This window comes from Hemicordylus capensis, chromosome 5 (genome assembly GCF_027244095.1).
Source record: "Hemicordylus capensis ecotype Gifberg chromosome 5, rHemCap1.1.pri, whole genome shotgun sequence".
NCBI classification, from domain to species: domain Eukaryota; kingdom Metazoa; phylum Chordata; class Lepidosauria; order Squamata; family Cordylidae; genus Hemicordylus; species Hemicordylus capensis.
This window is the reverse complement of record NC_069661.1, coordinates 4,574,590-4,591,357: the sequence shown is the minus strand read 5'-3', so window position 1 is coordinate 4,591,357 and position 16,768 is coordinate 4,574,590. Positions and strand designations below refer to the sequence as shown.

General features: G+C 51.9%; 1 protein-coding gene across 2 annotated transcripts in view; it reads right to left on the bottom strand.

The window, feature by feature from the left end:
• Positions 1-1,956: 1,956 nt before the first annotated feature.
• VPS16 (VPS16 core subunit of CORVET and HOPS complexes) overlaps positions 1,957-16,768 on the bottom strand; it is a 41,330-nt gene continuing 26,518 nt past the window's right edge. The window contains exons 15-24 of one of the 2 annotated variants that reach the window (XM_053258113.1): positions 16,101-16,209; positions 14,636-14,770; positions 13,909-14,017; positions 13,686-13,783; positions 11,418-11,525; positions 10,090-10,167; positions 9,280-9,449; positions 7,467-7,563; positions 4,587-4,690; positions 1,957-3,022 (exon numbers count right to left, since the gene is read on the bottom strand). In XM_053258113.1, coding sequence (XP_053114088.1) covers positions 2,878-3,022; positions 4,587-4,690; positions 7,467-7,563; positions 9,280-9,449; positions 10,090-10,167; positions 11,418-11,525; positions 13,686-13,783; positions 13,909-14,017; positions 14,636-14,770; positions 16,101-16,209 — 1,153 coding nt within the window. In that variant the 3' untranslated portion in view covers positions 1,957-2,877. Of the gene's footprint in view, positions 3,023-4,586; positions 4,808-7,466; positions 7,564-9,279; positions 9,450-10,089; positions 10,168-11,417; positions 11,526-13,685; positions 13,784-13,908; positions 14,018-14,635; positions 14,771-16,100; positions 16,210-16,768 lie in introns of those variants that run through there. The other variant, XM_053258114.1, reaches the window with a different exon arrangement.

The window sequence follows — 16,768 nt, the reverse complement described above, 5'->3', positions numbered from 1 at the left end:
CTGTCCACGTTTTAGGAATATAGGAAGCTTCCTTCTACCAAGTCAGGCCAAGGATGGACCTAGCTCAGTAGTGGCAGCAGCTTATCCAAGGTTTCAGTCAGGAACCTTTTCAGCTGTACCTGGAGATGCTGCCAGGGGGTGAACTGGGGGCCTTCTGCATGCAAGCAAATGCTCTTCCAGTGAGTGATGGCTCCATCTTACAGGGCTCACATGCAGTCACCCATCCAAATTCAAACCAACATGGACCCTGCTAAGCAAATGGGATAATACATACTTGCTACAAGACTGGCTGTCCACAAGCATGGCATGAAGGCAAGTCCTTCCCCAGGGTCTGGCCCAGGGACCAGTATTCAGAGGTAAACAGCCTTTGAACCTGGAGGTTCCATTTAGTCATACAACTGTGGTGACAGAGATCCCCCAAGTGGTGGGCAGGACCATATTATAAAGATGAAGGGATTAACAGTCCCATAAGCATTACCTTGTAGGATCAGATGCAGGGTCCATCTAGTTCAATTTCCAACAGAGGCCAGCAAAATGCCTCTGGCCACTTAAGACACAGGGCATGATCCATCCATTTCAAGTCAATACCCTTTCTAAATGAGCACAGATGCAGCTTTTAAATTGGCATTTCTCTTCTGTTTAGCAGGGGGAGAGCAAGTGTACCTATCCATCCCCATCACAGCATCCCTCCAGTTATTGTTGCTGGTATCTACCTTATATTTTGATTTAGTCTGAGAGCCCTTTAGGGACAGGGAACGACTTTGTTTATTTTTCTGTTTAAATCGCTGTGAGAACTTTTGTTGAAAAGCAGGATATAAAAATGCATATTGTGAATGAGCTACGGCAGGTCGTGGGCCCATGTGCTCCCTGCACGCAAGGGAAGAGAGAGTGAAAGCTTCCACTTTCGGTTTTGGATAAACCATCATTTCCAATTGTGTCCAAACTCAGGGAAACTGTTTCTTCAAATAAACCAGGGCCAACCCATGGTTTCATATCCTGGTTTATCTGAACCAGTTACAATAAGCCACAGTTTCCCTGACTTCAGACACTATGGGAAGTGTGGTTTATTCAAAACCAAAAGCAGAAACACGGGCAAAGGAGAGGAGAATGCACAAGCGCCTGAAATGCACTGCAGCCTTTTCAAGATAATCTAAGCCAGGGAGGGCCAACCAGAGACTCTTCAAGTCTTGCTGTAGCCCCAGAAAGCGGAGTTTTATGGAGCAGGTACACAGCTACTTACCTGCTCCTCTACCGTCGTTCCACTCGCGGTGCTGCTCAAAAGGTGTGGCTTCTTCCCTGTTCCCAGCAGCCTGCGCGTGGCATCAGCACACACATGGCGTCCACGCATGCCTGCTCCTTAAAGCTACCGCTCACCCTCCACTGAAATGTTTAGGCTGCAGCAACCCAAATCATTTTGGCACCTCTCTAATGAGGCACCGAAACATTTTGTGCACATCCCTAAGGCACACCCAGGAAGCCTCCCACAAGACCTTGGGCATGTTAACCACTCCCGTCTCACTCTGTCACCACACAGGCAGTGTCCCTGGGTTAGATCGGGGTGGTCAACCTGAAGCTCTCCAGCTGTTGTCGAACTACAACTCCCACCAGCCCCTGCTACCTCCTCCTGATATCGCCTATCCCACTGCGGCAGCCTGTGGAGTTGCAAAGCCTTTCTGGACCCTGAACAGACGCCTCCCACCTTTCTTGGGACTCCAGTGCTCTGCCACTTGTGATGCCGTGGTGAGGGTGCTGGGCTAGGCCCTCAGGCATAACGCCCCACGGGTGAGCCTGGGCAGTCAATCTTTTGGCTTAGCCTGCCTCGCAAGGCAGTTGCAGGATACACGGGGGGGAGGGGGGAGAGTGAGGGGCAGCAAAATGTAAAACAAATGCCCTACGTTTGCAGGGCAAGAAAAAGACCCGACGTCACTCAAAGCAAGGAGGAGTCAACCTTGCAACAGGGGTGCGACTTCTTTATTCCCTTTCACAAACCTCCTCTCACTTTACAAATCCACCAGTAAACATGTAAAAGGGGGAAAACAGGAGTCTGGGCCTCTGACTTGTGGCCCCCCTCAGCCACCACACAGATGCACCCCACTTCAGCCCTGCTCCCCTCCCCTCCCCACACCCCTCCTCACCACACACCCAGCAGATTTACTGCCTCCAGAAGCAGTCACTGGCCTCACCGGTTCCTGCTTTGCAGGGCAACACAGTTCCTCTCCCCGACCCCAAGTAATGCAGGGCTGCACAACTTCGGCACTCCAGCTCTTGCTGGACTACAAATCCCATCATCCACAGTGGCCAATAGCATAATGGGAACTGGAGTCCATCTGGGGACCCAGGCTGGGCAGCCCTGGCCTAGAGAAAGGCCGGGAAGCCAACAATTGCATCGTGGGGAGAGGGGGGGGATAGAAATGAGCAGCAGGAGCAGGGAGGTGGGGGGGCGGGGTTGCCATCAGTGCTCGCCAGAAAGAGGGGTGGCGGGGAAAGAGGACCCAATGCTGAATGCTTGCCCTGCAGCTGGGATGGAGCAGAGGCAAGCCATGACCCGTGGGGGTCTTGCCAAGACAGCAGCACAAACCATGCAATGGAAAGTGGCGGGGAGGGAGGAGGGTGAGTTTGCAACTCCCCCGTCTCACCGACAGCCATCCCTGAACAGCAAAGTCAGAGCAGGAGAGTCCGGGGACGGGAGAACCCCCTGCTGGAACAGAACCCACCCCAGCCCGGCAGCCAGCCCCTGCTCTCTGCTCTGGGAGAAGGACTCGCATCCCAGCTCACGTCTGCGCTGGAGCAAATACTGGCACTACAGCCAGCCACCTCCTGGGTTTCGCTGCTGGCCCAGAGGGGAGCCCGCCGTGCCTCGCCAGCCGGGAGGGGGCTTCACTTCTTCCCAAGCTGTGCCTTGGCATGGTTGACTTTGGCGGCAACGGTGGCTTCGGTGGTCGCAGTGCACTTGGACAGGACGAGGTTCATCTCGGCCTCGTTTTTGCGCTCGATGGCAGCTTCAGCAGCTTGGTCCAGATCCCTGTGGGGAAGGCAGAGGATGGGGAGCGCGGGCAGGGCATGCTCAAGAGCCCCATCAGGGAGAAGAGGAGTGGCAGTCCACATCTTGGGGATTCCAAGGACTCTTAACCCAGACTTCTCTAACTTGGGTCCCTGGACATGACTGAACTACAACTCCCATCATCCCTAGCCACAAAGGCCTTCCACATCGTCCAAAAACATCCCACATTTGAGAGCCCTCAGCTGATGAGATGCTGCAGCCCTTGTTTTCTGTGTCTGCACTCCAACCATTCTTGAAAGCTTTAATACTAAATACAGAAAGAATTCTAGGCGGCCCAGCAGTTCCAGAAGCCAAGCCAAGGTTTCTCTCTGCCCCCAGAAATCCAAAACACCAAACCCTCCCAGCACCGCTCTCTACCTCTCACACAGGAGATACTTGGCCCCACCCTCCAGAGACCACAATCTTCGCTGCCACCCGCTCAGAACAGAGGACTTGCCACCAGGGAGGAGAGCTGGTCTCCTGGCAGCAAGCATGAATCGTCCCCTTTTGCTAAGCAGGGTCCACCCTGCTTTGCACTTGAATGGGAGACTGTAAGATATTCCCCTCAGGGGATGGGACGGGTCGCTCTGGGAAGAGCATCTGCCTGCATGCATGCTGCAGAAGAAGGTTCCAAGTTCCCTCCCTGGAAGCATCTCCAAAATAGGGCTGGGAGAGACTCTTGTTTTTTCTGAGGCCTTGGAGAAGCCACTGCCAGTCTGTGTAGATGATACTGAGCTAGATTCTGGCTTCATCACTTTGTTCTTTTAGATGCCAGGTAAAGACCCTTTTGTTCCCAGATTTATTAAATTTTAAATTTTCATTTTAAAACAGTTTTAAAATTGCTCTGTATTCCCCTGTCCCGTCCCGGTCTGTTTTGATTTAATGTGTCGTGCATTTTTATTTGATGTTTTAATGCTGTGTTGTGAGCCGCCAAGAGAACAATTTGTTATGGGGCAGCGAACAAATAACACCTCCCACATGGCACCACCCTCCTTGCAACCTGAACAGCCTACACAGTGAGCTCTCTGCTCCCTCCCTGCCCCTTTTCAGAACATGCCCAGTTACTGTCTATTTCATTTTTATATAATTTAACCCAGGAGTCTCAAACTGAGGTCCTCCAGCTGGTTTTGGACTTCAACTCCCATCATCCCCAGTCACAATGGGCCAGTAGCCAGGGGTGATGGGAGCTGTTGTTCAATATCTGCAGGAGGGTCGCAGTTTGAGATCCCTGCTCTAAGTCATCTGTAAACGGCTATAAAGGCACCCCAAAAAGATGCTCCAGCCAAACTCGGGTGCTCCAAAGCAACATCCTCCCCATTTCTGTTCCTTGCACCAGGGGTTCTCAAACTTGGGTCCTCAGACACTGATGGACTACAACTCCCATCATCCCCAGCCATAGTGGCCTTTGGCCATCATTTGAGAACCCCTGCCTGGCATCAGGCCAACCAGAGTGCATCAGAAACAGGGAGGAAGAGCCGGTGATGGGCCTGCAGGACGACTCCAGCAAGTGCGTCACACCAGATGCTGCAAGAGAAGAAGCTCCTACCCCACCAGGATGAAGGCCTTCACCCTCTGCTCGGGGGCAACGCGGGGGGCAAACTTCTTGGCCTCAAAGCGGTTGTGGTGCTTCATACAGATCTCAACAAAGGGCTGCCGGAAAGAAGGGGCCGAAATGCAGATTAAGACACGTGCCAGGGGCTGCACCGGACACAGAAGTGCTCTGCCTCTCCAACGCCATCCCTTCGCACCTACACCTTATCTTCCATTCTGTGTTTGTATCAATGAAAAACATTTTTAACCGATAAATGCAATCACATGTCCACCATTTGAGCACTTTGAGACATGGACCCGTCGGTCATCTCCGTGTGGAGATGGTCTATGGGAGGAGAGCTGGTCTTGTGGGCGCAAGCATGAATGGTCCCCTTTCCTAAGCAGGGTCCACCCTGGTTTGCATTCGAATGGCACTGTAAGATATTCTCCGTAGGGGATGGGTGGAAGAGCATCTGCATGCTTGCGGGCAGAAGGTGCCAAGTTCCCTCCCTGGCAGCATCTCCAAGATCGGGCTGTGAGAGACTCCTGCCTGCAACCTTGGAGAAGCCGCTGCCAGTCTGTGTAGGCAATGCTGAGCTAGATGGACCAAGGGTCTGACTCAGCGATGGTTCCCTGCTCCTCAGGTAGCTGAAGGGCTTGCCGCTGGTGCAGCTCATAGGAACAAGGAAGCTGCCTTTGCTCAGTGGCAGAGCCCCCAGACCAGCCCCTGCCCCAGCATCTCCAGACCAAAGAGCATCAGGCCACAGGGCAGGGAGCGACTTTTGCCCGAGGCCTCGGCAGCCCTGCCAGTTAGAGCAAGCAGCACCAGCCTCACCAGTCTGGCACAGGCCAAGGCAAGTGTCACATGGCCATGCAAAGGGCAGTGGAGCCGCTTGGCAAAGGATCTAATCCAGGAGTTCTCACCCTTGGGTCCCCAGGCATCGAAGGCCATTGTGACTCTGGGGGCAATGGGAGTTGTAGTCCAACAGGGACCCAAGCAGCGTTCCCTGTAACAGGGATCCCCAGATGAAAGAGGAGGAGAGCTGGTCTTGTGGGAGCAAACATGACTTGTCCCCATAGCTAAGCAGGGTCCGCCCTGGTTGCACATGCATGGGAGACTAGAAGTGTGAGCACTGCAAGATATTCCCCTCAGGGGATGAAGCCGCTCTAGGAAAAGCAGAAGGTTCCAAGTTCCCTCCCTGGCAGCATCTCCAAGATAAGGCTGAGAGAGATTCCTGCCTGCAACCTTGGAGAAGCCGCTGCCAGTCTGTGTGTAGACAATAATGAGCTAGACAGAACAATGGTCTGACTCAGTATGTGGCAGCTTCCTATGTTGTGGACTACAACTCCCATGATTCCCAACCAAAGACCATTGTAGCTGGGGATGCTGGGAGTTGTAGTCCACACCACCTGGGAATTCCTGTTACAGGGAACACTGCTTTGAACGGTCCATTCTTCCCAAGACTCGCCCGCTCCATTGCAAAGCTGTCTGCTCTTTGAGGTCATCCGGGGACGTCTTTCTTGGGGTATCCCGACAACTGAGGTGAGGTGGCTGATGATGACCAGAGACAACACCTTTCTCTATTTGCTGCCCAACGGTGGAATGTCCTCCCAGGATTCTGCACTGGCACCTAGCCGCACAAGCATCAGGTACCAGGTAACAACCTTTTTGGGGCCTGGCCATTCCATCCAATTTCCACCTGGATTTATCTGCTTGCTTTCCCCCTATTTTATTATTTGTCGTGGGTTTTTGTTCTAGTAATATGTTTCATTGCTTTATTATGCTTTATTATATAAAGGGAGGAAAGCTGGTCTGTGGTAGCAAGCATGAACTGATCCCTTTGCTAAGCAGGGTCTGCCATGGTTTGCATTTGAATGGGAGTCTACATGCAGTGTTCACTCTAATTTTTTTCCATTTGTGTGCGGAATGAGTTTTGTTCTGGGCAGCAATATCATGGCAGTATGCGCGCACATGCATTCAGAGTGAGGCCTTCCTGATTCAACCTGAGCAGGATCTAAAATTAACTGAGTGGACATCCAAAAATGTGTGTGCGAGCGCATGTGTATATGCCTTAGAGGGAACACTGTCTACATGTGAGCACTGTAAGATATCCCCCTTACGGGGATGGGCCGCTCTGGGAAGAACACCTACATGCTTGAATGCAGAAGGTTTGAAGTTCCCTCCATGGCATCTCCAGATCGGGCTGAGAGAGAATCCTGCCTGAAACCTTGGAGAAGCCACTGCCAGTCTGTGAAGACAATACTGAGCTAGAGAGACCAAGGGTCTGACTCGGTATATGGCAGCTTCCTATGTTCCTCCTTCCAAAGGGCCATAGGAATGCATGGAATTTCCAAATGGCCATTAGCCACTCAGAAATTCAGAGTATTCAGAAGCCATTCGGAAAGCACCAGGGCTTTTCAGTGGGCATCCCCTGTCATTCATTTTAGTACATTCCCTGAAGCATCTGCTTTGCATGCAGAAGGTTCCAAGTTCCCTCCCTGGCAGCATCTCCCAGATAGGGCTGAGAGAGACTCCTGCCTGCAACCTCGGAGAAGCCGCTGCCAGTCTGTGAAGACAATACTGAGCTAGATGGGCCAAGGGTCTGACTCCGTATATGGCAGCTTCCTATGTTCCTATGGGTGCTGCCTTGAAGTTGCACATGGTAAGGCAGGACATAGTTCTAATAAATGAAATAAATTCATTTTTACCACTCAGTGCAAAAAACAGGGTGGGGGAGGGTCACAATAGAAAAACTTAAACCAAATGTCTACACCGAGCAGGGAGCCACTCTGCAAACTATGGTGTGGAGCAAGCGTCTCATGCATGCAGCAGAACCATTCCAGGCCGCCGCCAAAGCAACCCCCTCAGCAAGCCAGAGAGATCCCCCTTCCTCACCAGGTAGCCAATGGGCGACTTCTTGCCCTTGGAGAACTTCTCCAGCTCCTCCCAGTCTTCTCGCTCGGCCAAAGCGGAGATCTTCAGCCACCAGAACCTGTCGGGGCAGGAAGGGAGCATCACCGCGGAGCCACAGTGACCAGGGCCCCAGGCCAGGAAATGGGAAGTGAACAGGGGCTGGGCCACCAGCCTTCCAAGACCCACAAGAACGTGCAGGGATGGATGGCAGATCCGGAAGCCGTGTGGTAGGATTTCAGCAGCGGAGCGGAGAGAGCAAGAGTCGGCAAAGTCCAAAGCCCCTGCTCAGACACAGTCACAGGTTATGAAAAGGCTGGGCATCTTTTTAAATGAAACTTAGTCACAAATGACACTTGCTTTTTACATCTCCAAATAAACCCATAGCGATGTTATGAACACAGGACACACAGAAGGCACTTTTTCCTGAGGCAAAGGGGATTTCTGCTTCGAAAAAGCACACTGCACTTAGGGCCATGTAATTTACAAACTATAGCTATTCAGTGTGTGCAACCTGTCTGTTTAGGGAGAGGTATTTGGTAGGGCTGTGCAATTGTATTGGACAGATACAAATATCGGACTGATATACCCACTATCCGGCATTATCAGAAAGATTTCCAATATGACAGCACGGATCCCCGATAGTCAGAATTCCAACTAAAATCCCTGCTGTCTTACCGGAAATCCTCCTACTTCCAATACTAAGGTCAGACCAAACCAGCCTGGAGTCTGGGAGAGATTCTCCCCACAAGCTGGCTTTGGACTGGTTTTTAAGGACTGCATTCCCAAAATCAGTGGGTGGGGGGCAACAGTAACTCCCCAGGAAGCACCCACTCTGCCAGCCAGTGGATGCTTCTTGGGGGGGGGGAGTTACCTTGCCCCCGCCTTCCCCCGATTTTGAGGGTGCAGTCTTTTAAATCAGTTGGCTTGGAGAGATTCTCTCTCCAAGCCAGCTTCCAATAAGGATAAGTAAAATATTGGGCAATGCCAACCTGAAACCAATAATGATCATGTTGGGGAGGCCATATCAGCCTTCCTGTTTTGTTTTTGCATATCTTTATCCAATATTTCTGGAGGTGCACAGGCTTAATATTTGGTGCTTCTCAAAAAATGATAAAAGGAGAACTTAAACCAAGGGCTTGCAATGGGGACAGTCTGCCCTTCCATCCCCCCCACCCCCCAAAAAGGGCACTCCTGACAATATGCCTTAGGATAAATGCCCATCAGTAGACCAAGAGGCCTGAGGGGGGTGATCCATCCATCTGTCCTGTTCCACAAGCAAGAGCGGAGATCTGGAAGGTGGCGAGGTGGGTTGCAGCACCATGGACAGCTCTGCAGGACACCGTATTCCATCACCAGAGAGAGGCAGGTGGAGGGGCAGGAGACCGGCCCTCATCCTCCTCCTCTCATTCCAGTGCTGCCTAGCCAGTTGCCAGCATTGGCCTACAGATATTGGGAAACAGCGTGGGAAGGGCCAGCTCTTCAGGGAGCACAGGCTCCAAGGGTGCTTTCAGGCTTGATTGGTGTCAAGACCTGGGCCTAATGCTGGTCCTGCTGCCTCCAGGGTCACTATTCAGGGTGAGGTTACTTTATTGGGAAGCCACCACTGGAAAGGTCTGTTCTCTTTTCTCGGATGGTGGAAGCACCCAGAGAAGGGCCTCCAATTCAGACATTAATGCCCAAGGGGTGTGAAAGGAGGTGGCCCTCCAGGCCCCTTCCAGTCATTCTGTGCACTGAGGCAGATAATACACCCCGCCTGCGGAGGTCCACACCCCCAAGCCCGGGCGGTTGCTCCAACCGTTTATCGGGGATCTTGAAGTCGCGGTACAGCTGCTCGGCTCGCTTCTGGTTCCCGTCCAGGATGAGGTTGTAGACGGTGTCGTGGAGGGAATAGTCCAAGTAGGGCTTGTCGAAGTCGTCCTGCAGGCGGCGTTGCAGGCGGAGCAGTTTGATCTGATCCTCAGTGGCCTGGGGGGTGGATGGGGAAGGAAAAAGGAGAGAGGAAGCTCCAGAGAGAGAGGCAGACGGGGGGGGGGGTGACTTGGAAGACTTTGACCAGGTGTGGGGCCCCAGAGTTGGGGGCACGGAAGGGACCCCCTGCAACCCTCCAGGGGAGAGTCTGCTCACTCGGGTGAATGTTAAGGACACAGGCACATGCAGGCTTCTGGGTGCCAGCACAAACCAGAAATGCACTGGGAGTAGCTTGCGGGGGCAGGGTTCTGGCACAGCCCTTCTAAAATGGCAAAGGAGAGTGGCGTCTGTTTAGTCCACGTGGGGCATGGTTTGGCCTGTTGAGTCTCACTGTTGCTCCTTGTGGCCCAAGAGGGCCCTCCAGACCACATGCCAAACCTCCCCAACAGCTGCACACTGGAAGGGAAATTTGGTAGGAGCAGCAGCAAGCGAGTCGTCTTTCAAGAAAGCTCGAGATACAAGAAAGCTCGTTGGCCATTCCTGATCTTCCTGCAACGAGCTTCCAAAGAACCCTGGGGTTTCCCTGAACGCTGTCTGAAAACCGTCCTCTGAACAGGCTGGAATTGCCTGGACTGTACCATGTGGGCAGAACGACAGAATCCATAAATGTGATGCAGAGGGAACCTACTGCACTCACCTTGGCCGCAAACTCATTCTTGGCTTTAGAATATTCGTCCGCTGCATTCTGCAAACTGCCCACACGCCCCTCGATCCGCTGAGGAGAAAATAATACCGCACATATTTTATCTAGTCAAGGAAGACTTATCCACACCTGTTCCAGTATACGCAGTAGCTGTTTTCCCTAGAGTGACACACACGCCCCGTCAGGCATCAGTGATCAACCTCATTGCTCATATGGAGATCCCCATAATCTCCAGGTCCGAGTATGCACTCTGCTTAAATTACAAACAAAATCAAAATTCTATGCCCCATGTTTGCACGCAAAGTTGCTTAATTTGCACACAGTTGCTTATTTCATTCTGTTTCCTATGCGAAGCCATTTATGGTTCAAGTACCCACTGAAAATCCCATTCAGCGGCTTTCCTCCTGCCCAGCCAGCATTGTTCACACACTTACAAGCTGTTCTTTGCAACCCAAATGGCTAGAAACCTGGGGTGGTTTGGGGTGGTTTTTTTTAAAGAAAGCCAAAGAGGAACTTGGACACTGTCCAGAGAATGCAGCTGGTTATCAGAATGGAGCAGCCAGATTAATAGTGCCTAAACCACAATGAGTCCAACACACCTGTTCTGAATGTGCTCCACAGATTGCCTATTTGTTTCCAGGCTAAATTCAAGGTTCAGTTATGCACCTTGAGAGCCTTGAATAGACTGGGCCCAGAATACCCAAGGGCCCAGAATACCCAAGGATGCCTTCTTCCAGGTATCAGTTTCCTGGCCTTTAAGATCTGGGGATATGAGCCATCTGAATCTCTTGCCACCTGTTCACCTGGGGGTCATGGCCCATGCCACAGACCCTTTGTGGTGGTAGTGGTGGTCCTTAAGTTTTGGAAACAGCTTCCCAGTTCAGTACAGCAGATGTGGCAATTTTCTTATCTTAAGGGAAGCAGTAGAGACCCTTCAATTTACAGACCTTTGACTGGTTTCAGCGCTGGCTCTGGATTTTATATGGCCCTCCTGCCGTTTTATTGTTCCTTTGTTTTTTCATTTGTTTTCTTAAATTTAAAATTAGATTCCTCTTTGGAAATGAACAGGATTCAAAAGTGAGCCACAAAGAGCCCACAAGAAGAAAGAAAAAAGATTCTCGGGTTGTTCAGTTCGGGCCAAATATTACAGTACTTTCTGAGTTTCCACAACTGTGGAATGCAGACACCCCCCAACACACACACCCATCTCCCATCATAGCCTCCTTGGATCTGCCCTCAAGAAACAGCCTTTTGTCCTCTCCTTCCCAGCAGCCTCTCCTCCCTGTCCCACCTTCCTCCAGCCAAGATCCACTAGCACCCACCTTCTCACTGACATAGCTGGAGCGTACGTGGAAGTTGCCGAGTTCCTGGTGGTCATCATCTTGGTTATAGAGATCTTTGAGCGTATCCAGCTCTTGGTGTTTGCAGAACTGGGGATTAGCAATCCAAGCATCAGTATGCAACAAGCCCAAGAGGAGAGCTGGTCTGGTGGTAGCAAACATGACTTGTCCCCTTAGCTAAGCAGGGTCCACCCTGGTTGCATATGAATGGGAGACTTGATGTGTGAGCACTGGAAGAGATTCCCCTCGGGGGATGGAGCTGCTCTGGGAAGAGCATCTAGGTTCCAAGTTCCCTCCCTGGCATCTCCAAGATAGAGGACTGAGAGTGATTCCTGCCTGCAGCCTTGGAAAAGCCGCTGCCAGTCTGTGAAGACAATACTGAGCTAGATAGACCAAGGGTCTGACTCAGTATATGGCAGCTTCCTATGTTTCTATGAAGGGGATCTCCTCCCTCACAGAGTGGTTATAGTGAGAAATGATCCAAGTCAGGGATTCCCAACCTTGGGTGCCCAGAATTGATGGAGTTCAGCTCCCATCATCCCCAGCCACAAAGGCCATAGGCTGAGGATGATGGAATTTGTAGTCCAACAACATCTGGGGACCCAAAGTTGGGAGCCCCTTATCTAAGTAATGAAGAAGGGCAATAGCTCAGTGCTTACATACACAAGCTTCCAGATTCAGTCCCTAGTGATATGAGGAAGCCAAACTGACTCCATTTTGTGTGCAAACAAGCTTCTCACCCCCTGCCTAGTTATTTGCAGCTTGCAGCTGACAGATAAGGGCTTTATGATCAAAATTGCTTAAAGGATGGTACAAGAATAGCCACAACTGACATGAGGGTTGCTGCAGTGTCTGGAAAAAGGGGAAGTGGGTAATTAGGCATTGCTACATGACCTCATGCCAGTTAGACATGATTGCATTAATGTGCTCTTTTGAAATTGCTGATATTAACATGAATATTTAGGGAGCATTAGGTAATGGTTGGGAGGGGAAAAGGAGGTGGGGGCAGCTTGTCATGTGTGAAATGCTGTAATCATTTAAAGAAATGTTTAAAAATCCCCTCTGAGAAAGGAGGGGTGCGCTTTTGCTTTGTGAAATTATTCCCCAAGTGCCACTTTTGCTATTCTGCAGAATAAACTGCTTTTTAGTTTGAACCTCCACTCTCTTGGTGTGTTAACTGGACTGCACGCCAGGCAAGAGCCCGGCTTTCCGGGCTTCAAACCACATGATCTTGGGCAGCAGCAATCCTTGCAACAGCCCTGTAAGGTTGGTCACCATCTGCATAATCACAGAGCCTGAGAGTCGAACTGCAGGCTAGCCTGTAGCTCATGCTCTCAACCATCATGGCACACTACCTCCCTAGTCTGTCCTGCCTGGCAGTGACTCTCCAGGACAGCCCTCCCAGCCCTTATACTTGAGATACTTTAAGGGGAGAGCGGAGAATTGCACCATGAGAGGCAGTGCGGTGTAGTGGTTACTGTTCTGGGACTAAGGGCAGGGAGACCTGGGATCAAATTTCCACTCAGCTCCCTGAGTAACTAGTCACTATTGCGCAGTCAAACTCACTTCACAGGGTTGCTGGGAAGAGGGAGGGTAAACCATGTGCAGTAGGAACGTGCACGAACCGGTTCGGAGGCCCTTCTATGAACCTCCGAACTGGTTCGAAGGTCCAGCAACAAGGAGTGTGTGTTACCTTTAAGGAGCAGAGAGGATGCTCTCACACACACTCCCTGTCGTGTTTCCCCCGCCGGCGCTGTGTTTAAAAACGGGACCACGGGGCATCAGTGTACCTCCTTGCCTCCCTGGTGTGCGTCGGACCGCAAGTGCCCAGTGTGTGCATGCATGTCGCGTGCACCAGGCACTCCTGGCCTGACGCACACCGGGGCAGCAAAGGAGGTACGCTGTCGCCCCATGGGGCCATTTTTAAACGCAGAAGGAGGGTGATGTAAGAGCACCCTCCCCGCTCCTTCAAGGCAACCCCGCCACCATCGAACCGGCTGCCGCCAGTTCCGTGCACATCAGAAGAATCATCACCAGTTGGGATTCTTCTACATACAAAAACATGCGTGAGCACGCAGCTTGGGCCGTCCCCATGGGCTTCTCCATGTCAAGCAGACTCCTCTTTATCCTCACAACTGAGCTGCCTGGGTTCCCTAGCTGCATCTGCAAGCAAAGCCAGGGCTGAAAATCATGCATGCGCTCACACACACACACACACACACACACACACAGAGCCTTCCAACGCCTCACCTGGCGATAGAGGCTCAAAGCCACCGGCTGGTTCTGCAGGGTCATGAAGAAGGAGCCGCGGTTGAGCTCGTTCTTCAGGTGCAAGACGACCGTGTACACTGGGGAGGGGAGGAAGGACAGTGGTGAGGCTACTGAAGAAGTGGCTCAAGGAAAAGGCATCACGTGAACAGCCACCGGCAGGGAATTCTGCACAAGCAGCAGCTGGCCAGGGCGGCCTCTTTACCCAGGTCGGTGTCTCCGCTCTCAATGGCTTTGCTCAGCGCCAGCTTACTCCGCTTCATCTTCAGCAGCAGGGGCACCTGCTTCCCGGATCGGGGCTCATACTCCAGCAGCTGCCAGAACAGGCATAAGGGGAAATCTATTTAGCGAGGGGAGGAAGTCTCCACTATCCCCATCCTTAAAGAGAACAAAACCAAGACATGGTGCCCAGGTTGCTCAGGGCCAGGGCCAAATGCTGCAGCCTGCATACATTAGGCCGCTTCAACGTATCTGTGCGCATTCCCTTCTTTGCGATACTCGTCTTTGCTTCTGCAAGCTAGATGGCAAGGATGACACAGAGCACTGCAAACCACACACTCCCGACGACTCCTGATCCCCTTGGGCAACTGAGCTTTCTCCAGATATTGCCTACACACTCGCAAGCCTACCTTCAGGACTAGAAGCTTGGCGTTCCTTTTTAAATCCAAAGCAACCTTTACAGGATGTTGGATTCTGCGACCAGGGTCAGAACTTGCATGGCAAAATTCGAGCAGACATACGAGTTCTGGGAGTTGTCCCTCCCTCCCTCCCATCCCCGGGTGATGGGTGAGCCAGGCCTTCAGCAAAGAGACACTTTGAGGGAGCAACTGTAGCTTAGCAACAGAGCGCCTGCTTGAGAGCACCAAGTTTAAGGAGCCCCACTCTGAAGCCGAGGCGGGGCAGGGCCGCAGGGCCCCCTCCTCCCCTTGTACCTTAATGGCCAGCTCTGTCCGGCCACACTCATAGGCCCGGGCAGCGATCTCCGAGTACGAGATGCCCGGGGTGTCGCCCAGCTTCTGGTTGATGGCCTGGGCCACTTCTTCCTCGGACATGTCTTTCTGCTGCACCTGGAAACAATTCCAAACACATCACAGACCTGCATGAGAACCAAGGCCCCAAGTCCAAGAGAGGCCAAGATACTGAATGATACTGAACATTTATCACAACCCTTTTGAAAAACAAACCTCCCGATTTGTATTTGTTTATTGCAGTTCCTGCCACGCATCTTCCCAGGAGCTCAGGGAGGTCACACGCACCCATTTCACTCTCAACAACCACCCTGTGAGGTAGGTTGTGCTGATAAAGTGATTGGCCCAGTGAGCTTCATAACAGCGTGGATTTGATCCCGGGTCTCCCCTGTCCTAGCCCGATGCTCAGACCACGACACCGCGCCAACCCCTAAGGTTCCATCAACCAATATGTTAACAAAACCACTTCAGGAGGGAAGGAATTTAGTGTAGAAGGGTGGGAAAGGGTTAGGGGAAAGACAACACTTATTTAACATATTTATATATTGCCCAAAACTTGCATCTCTGGGCAGCGAACAACAAAAATGATACAAATTAAAATTTAAAATGATTAAAACATTAAAATCATCTAAAATGTAACAGCCATTTCCCTGTGACACAACGCATCCTCCCAGCAGAAACAGCTTTGACCCCTGCAAGGTTAAGCACCCCCCACTCTATATTCTCCCTTGAAAAACGCATTCACTTTTTCTTTTTTTAAAGGCATCAGGGCACTGTGCTGTTTAACGAAGCGCATGCAACCGATGCCTTCGCTCCGAGTGCTCTGGTACACTGCTGAAGTAGTCAGTAGTTGAAGAGCTGCCACATATATGACGGAGCAGACCTTTCTGTCCTGCTCTGCCTCGTGCAGTGGAAGGCTCTCCTTGACCGGAGGTCCTGACCATCTACCGCAGGGATCCTCAACGTTGGGCCCCCAGATGTTCTTGGACTTCAACTCCCATAATCCCCAGGCCCAGTGGCCTTTGGCTGGGGATTATGGGAGTTGAAGTCCAAGAACATCCGGGGGCCCAACACTGAGGATCCCTGATCTACCGGATATGCTGTAGCCATCTCCTCCACAATCTCCTCCGCTGTGCAGAGATCCCTTCCAGCTCTAACCTTCAACAATTATATTATTCCGGTCCTTACAATAACACAGTTCTAACCTTATTATCTCCATGACACAGATTGTGGGGTGGGGGTGAGGCAGAAGGGATTGCCTAAGAGCACTGAGTTCATGGGAGAGGTAAGATTCAATTCGCAGATCTGGCTCTTCATCACTACACTATCACCAAGAAAGGACGTTTCTGCAGGATGTTCAGTCTTGGGGAAAGGGGGAAAAAGCATTCCAGTTGGGCGAGGCCAACAAAGCCTCTACATCGGCTCTTACTTTGTAGCAGGCCCAGTGAGCCAAGATGCGGCTGATGCCCTGGAACTCGGAGAGACGCAGGTACTCGCAAATCTTGATAGCGATGGGGTAAAGTCTCCGCAGAACCAGCCTAGGGCACGAAAGCAAAAAAGTGTCACACCTCTGTGCTACTGACACCAGGACGGTTGTGGATGCTCTGTGGAAGACAGCTCTATCAAAGAGCCATTGACCAAGATCACAAAAAGTGGGGGGAGGAACCTCTCTGTTCAGGGGTAGTATACCTCCAACTAGCAGGCACAGACGGGGGGGCTGCCCCCACAAAGCCCAGCTTTGTGAGCCAACACATCTGCCTGCTGCTGCCTCTGGAAACAGAACACCGAGCTAGACCTTCTGTCTGACCCACAGTCAAGTTGCACCAACTTCCAGCGCTGGACTCAGCAGGGATCTCCTTGGAAGACAATGCCAAGCCGCTGGGGCTCTCGCCCTTCAGTGGAGGCCCACATTGTCAGCTATGGACAGGAGCCCAGGGCCCGCCAGAGCCAGGAGATGTCAACACAACATTGTGGGGATTCCGAGACAGCAGCTTACAATCCACACACACCCCTGCGCCTCAGTCCTGGATCCTGCCGGAGGCCAGCTACACATCCACAGGCCCACCCATGCTCCCATACAGGAACCGCCCCCCGGCC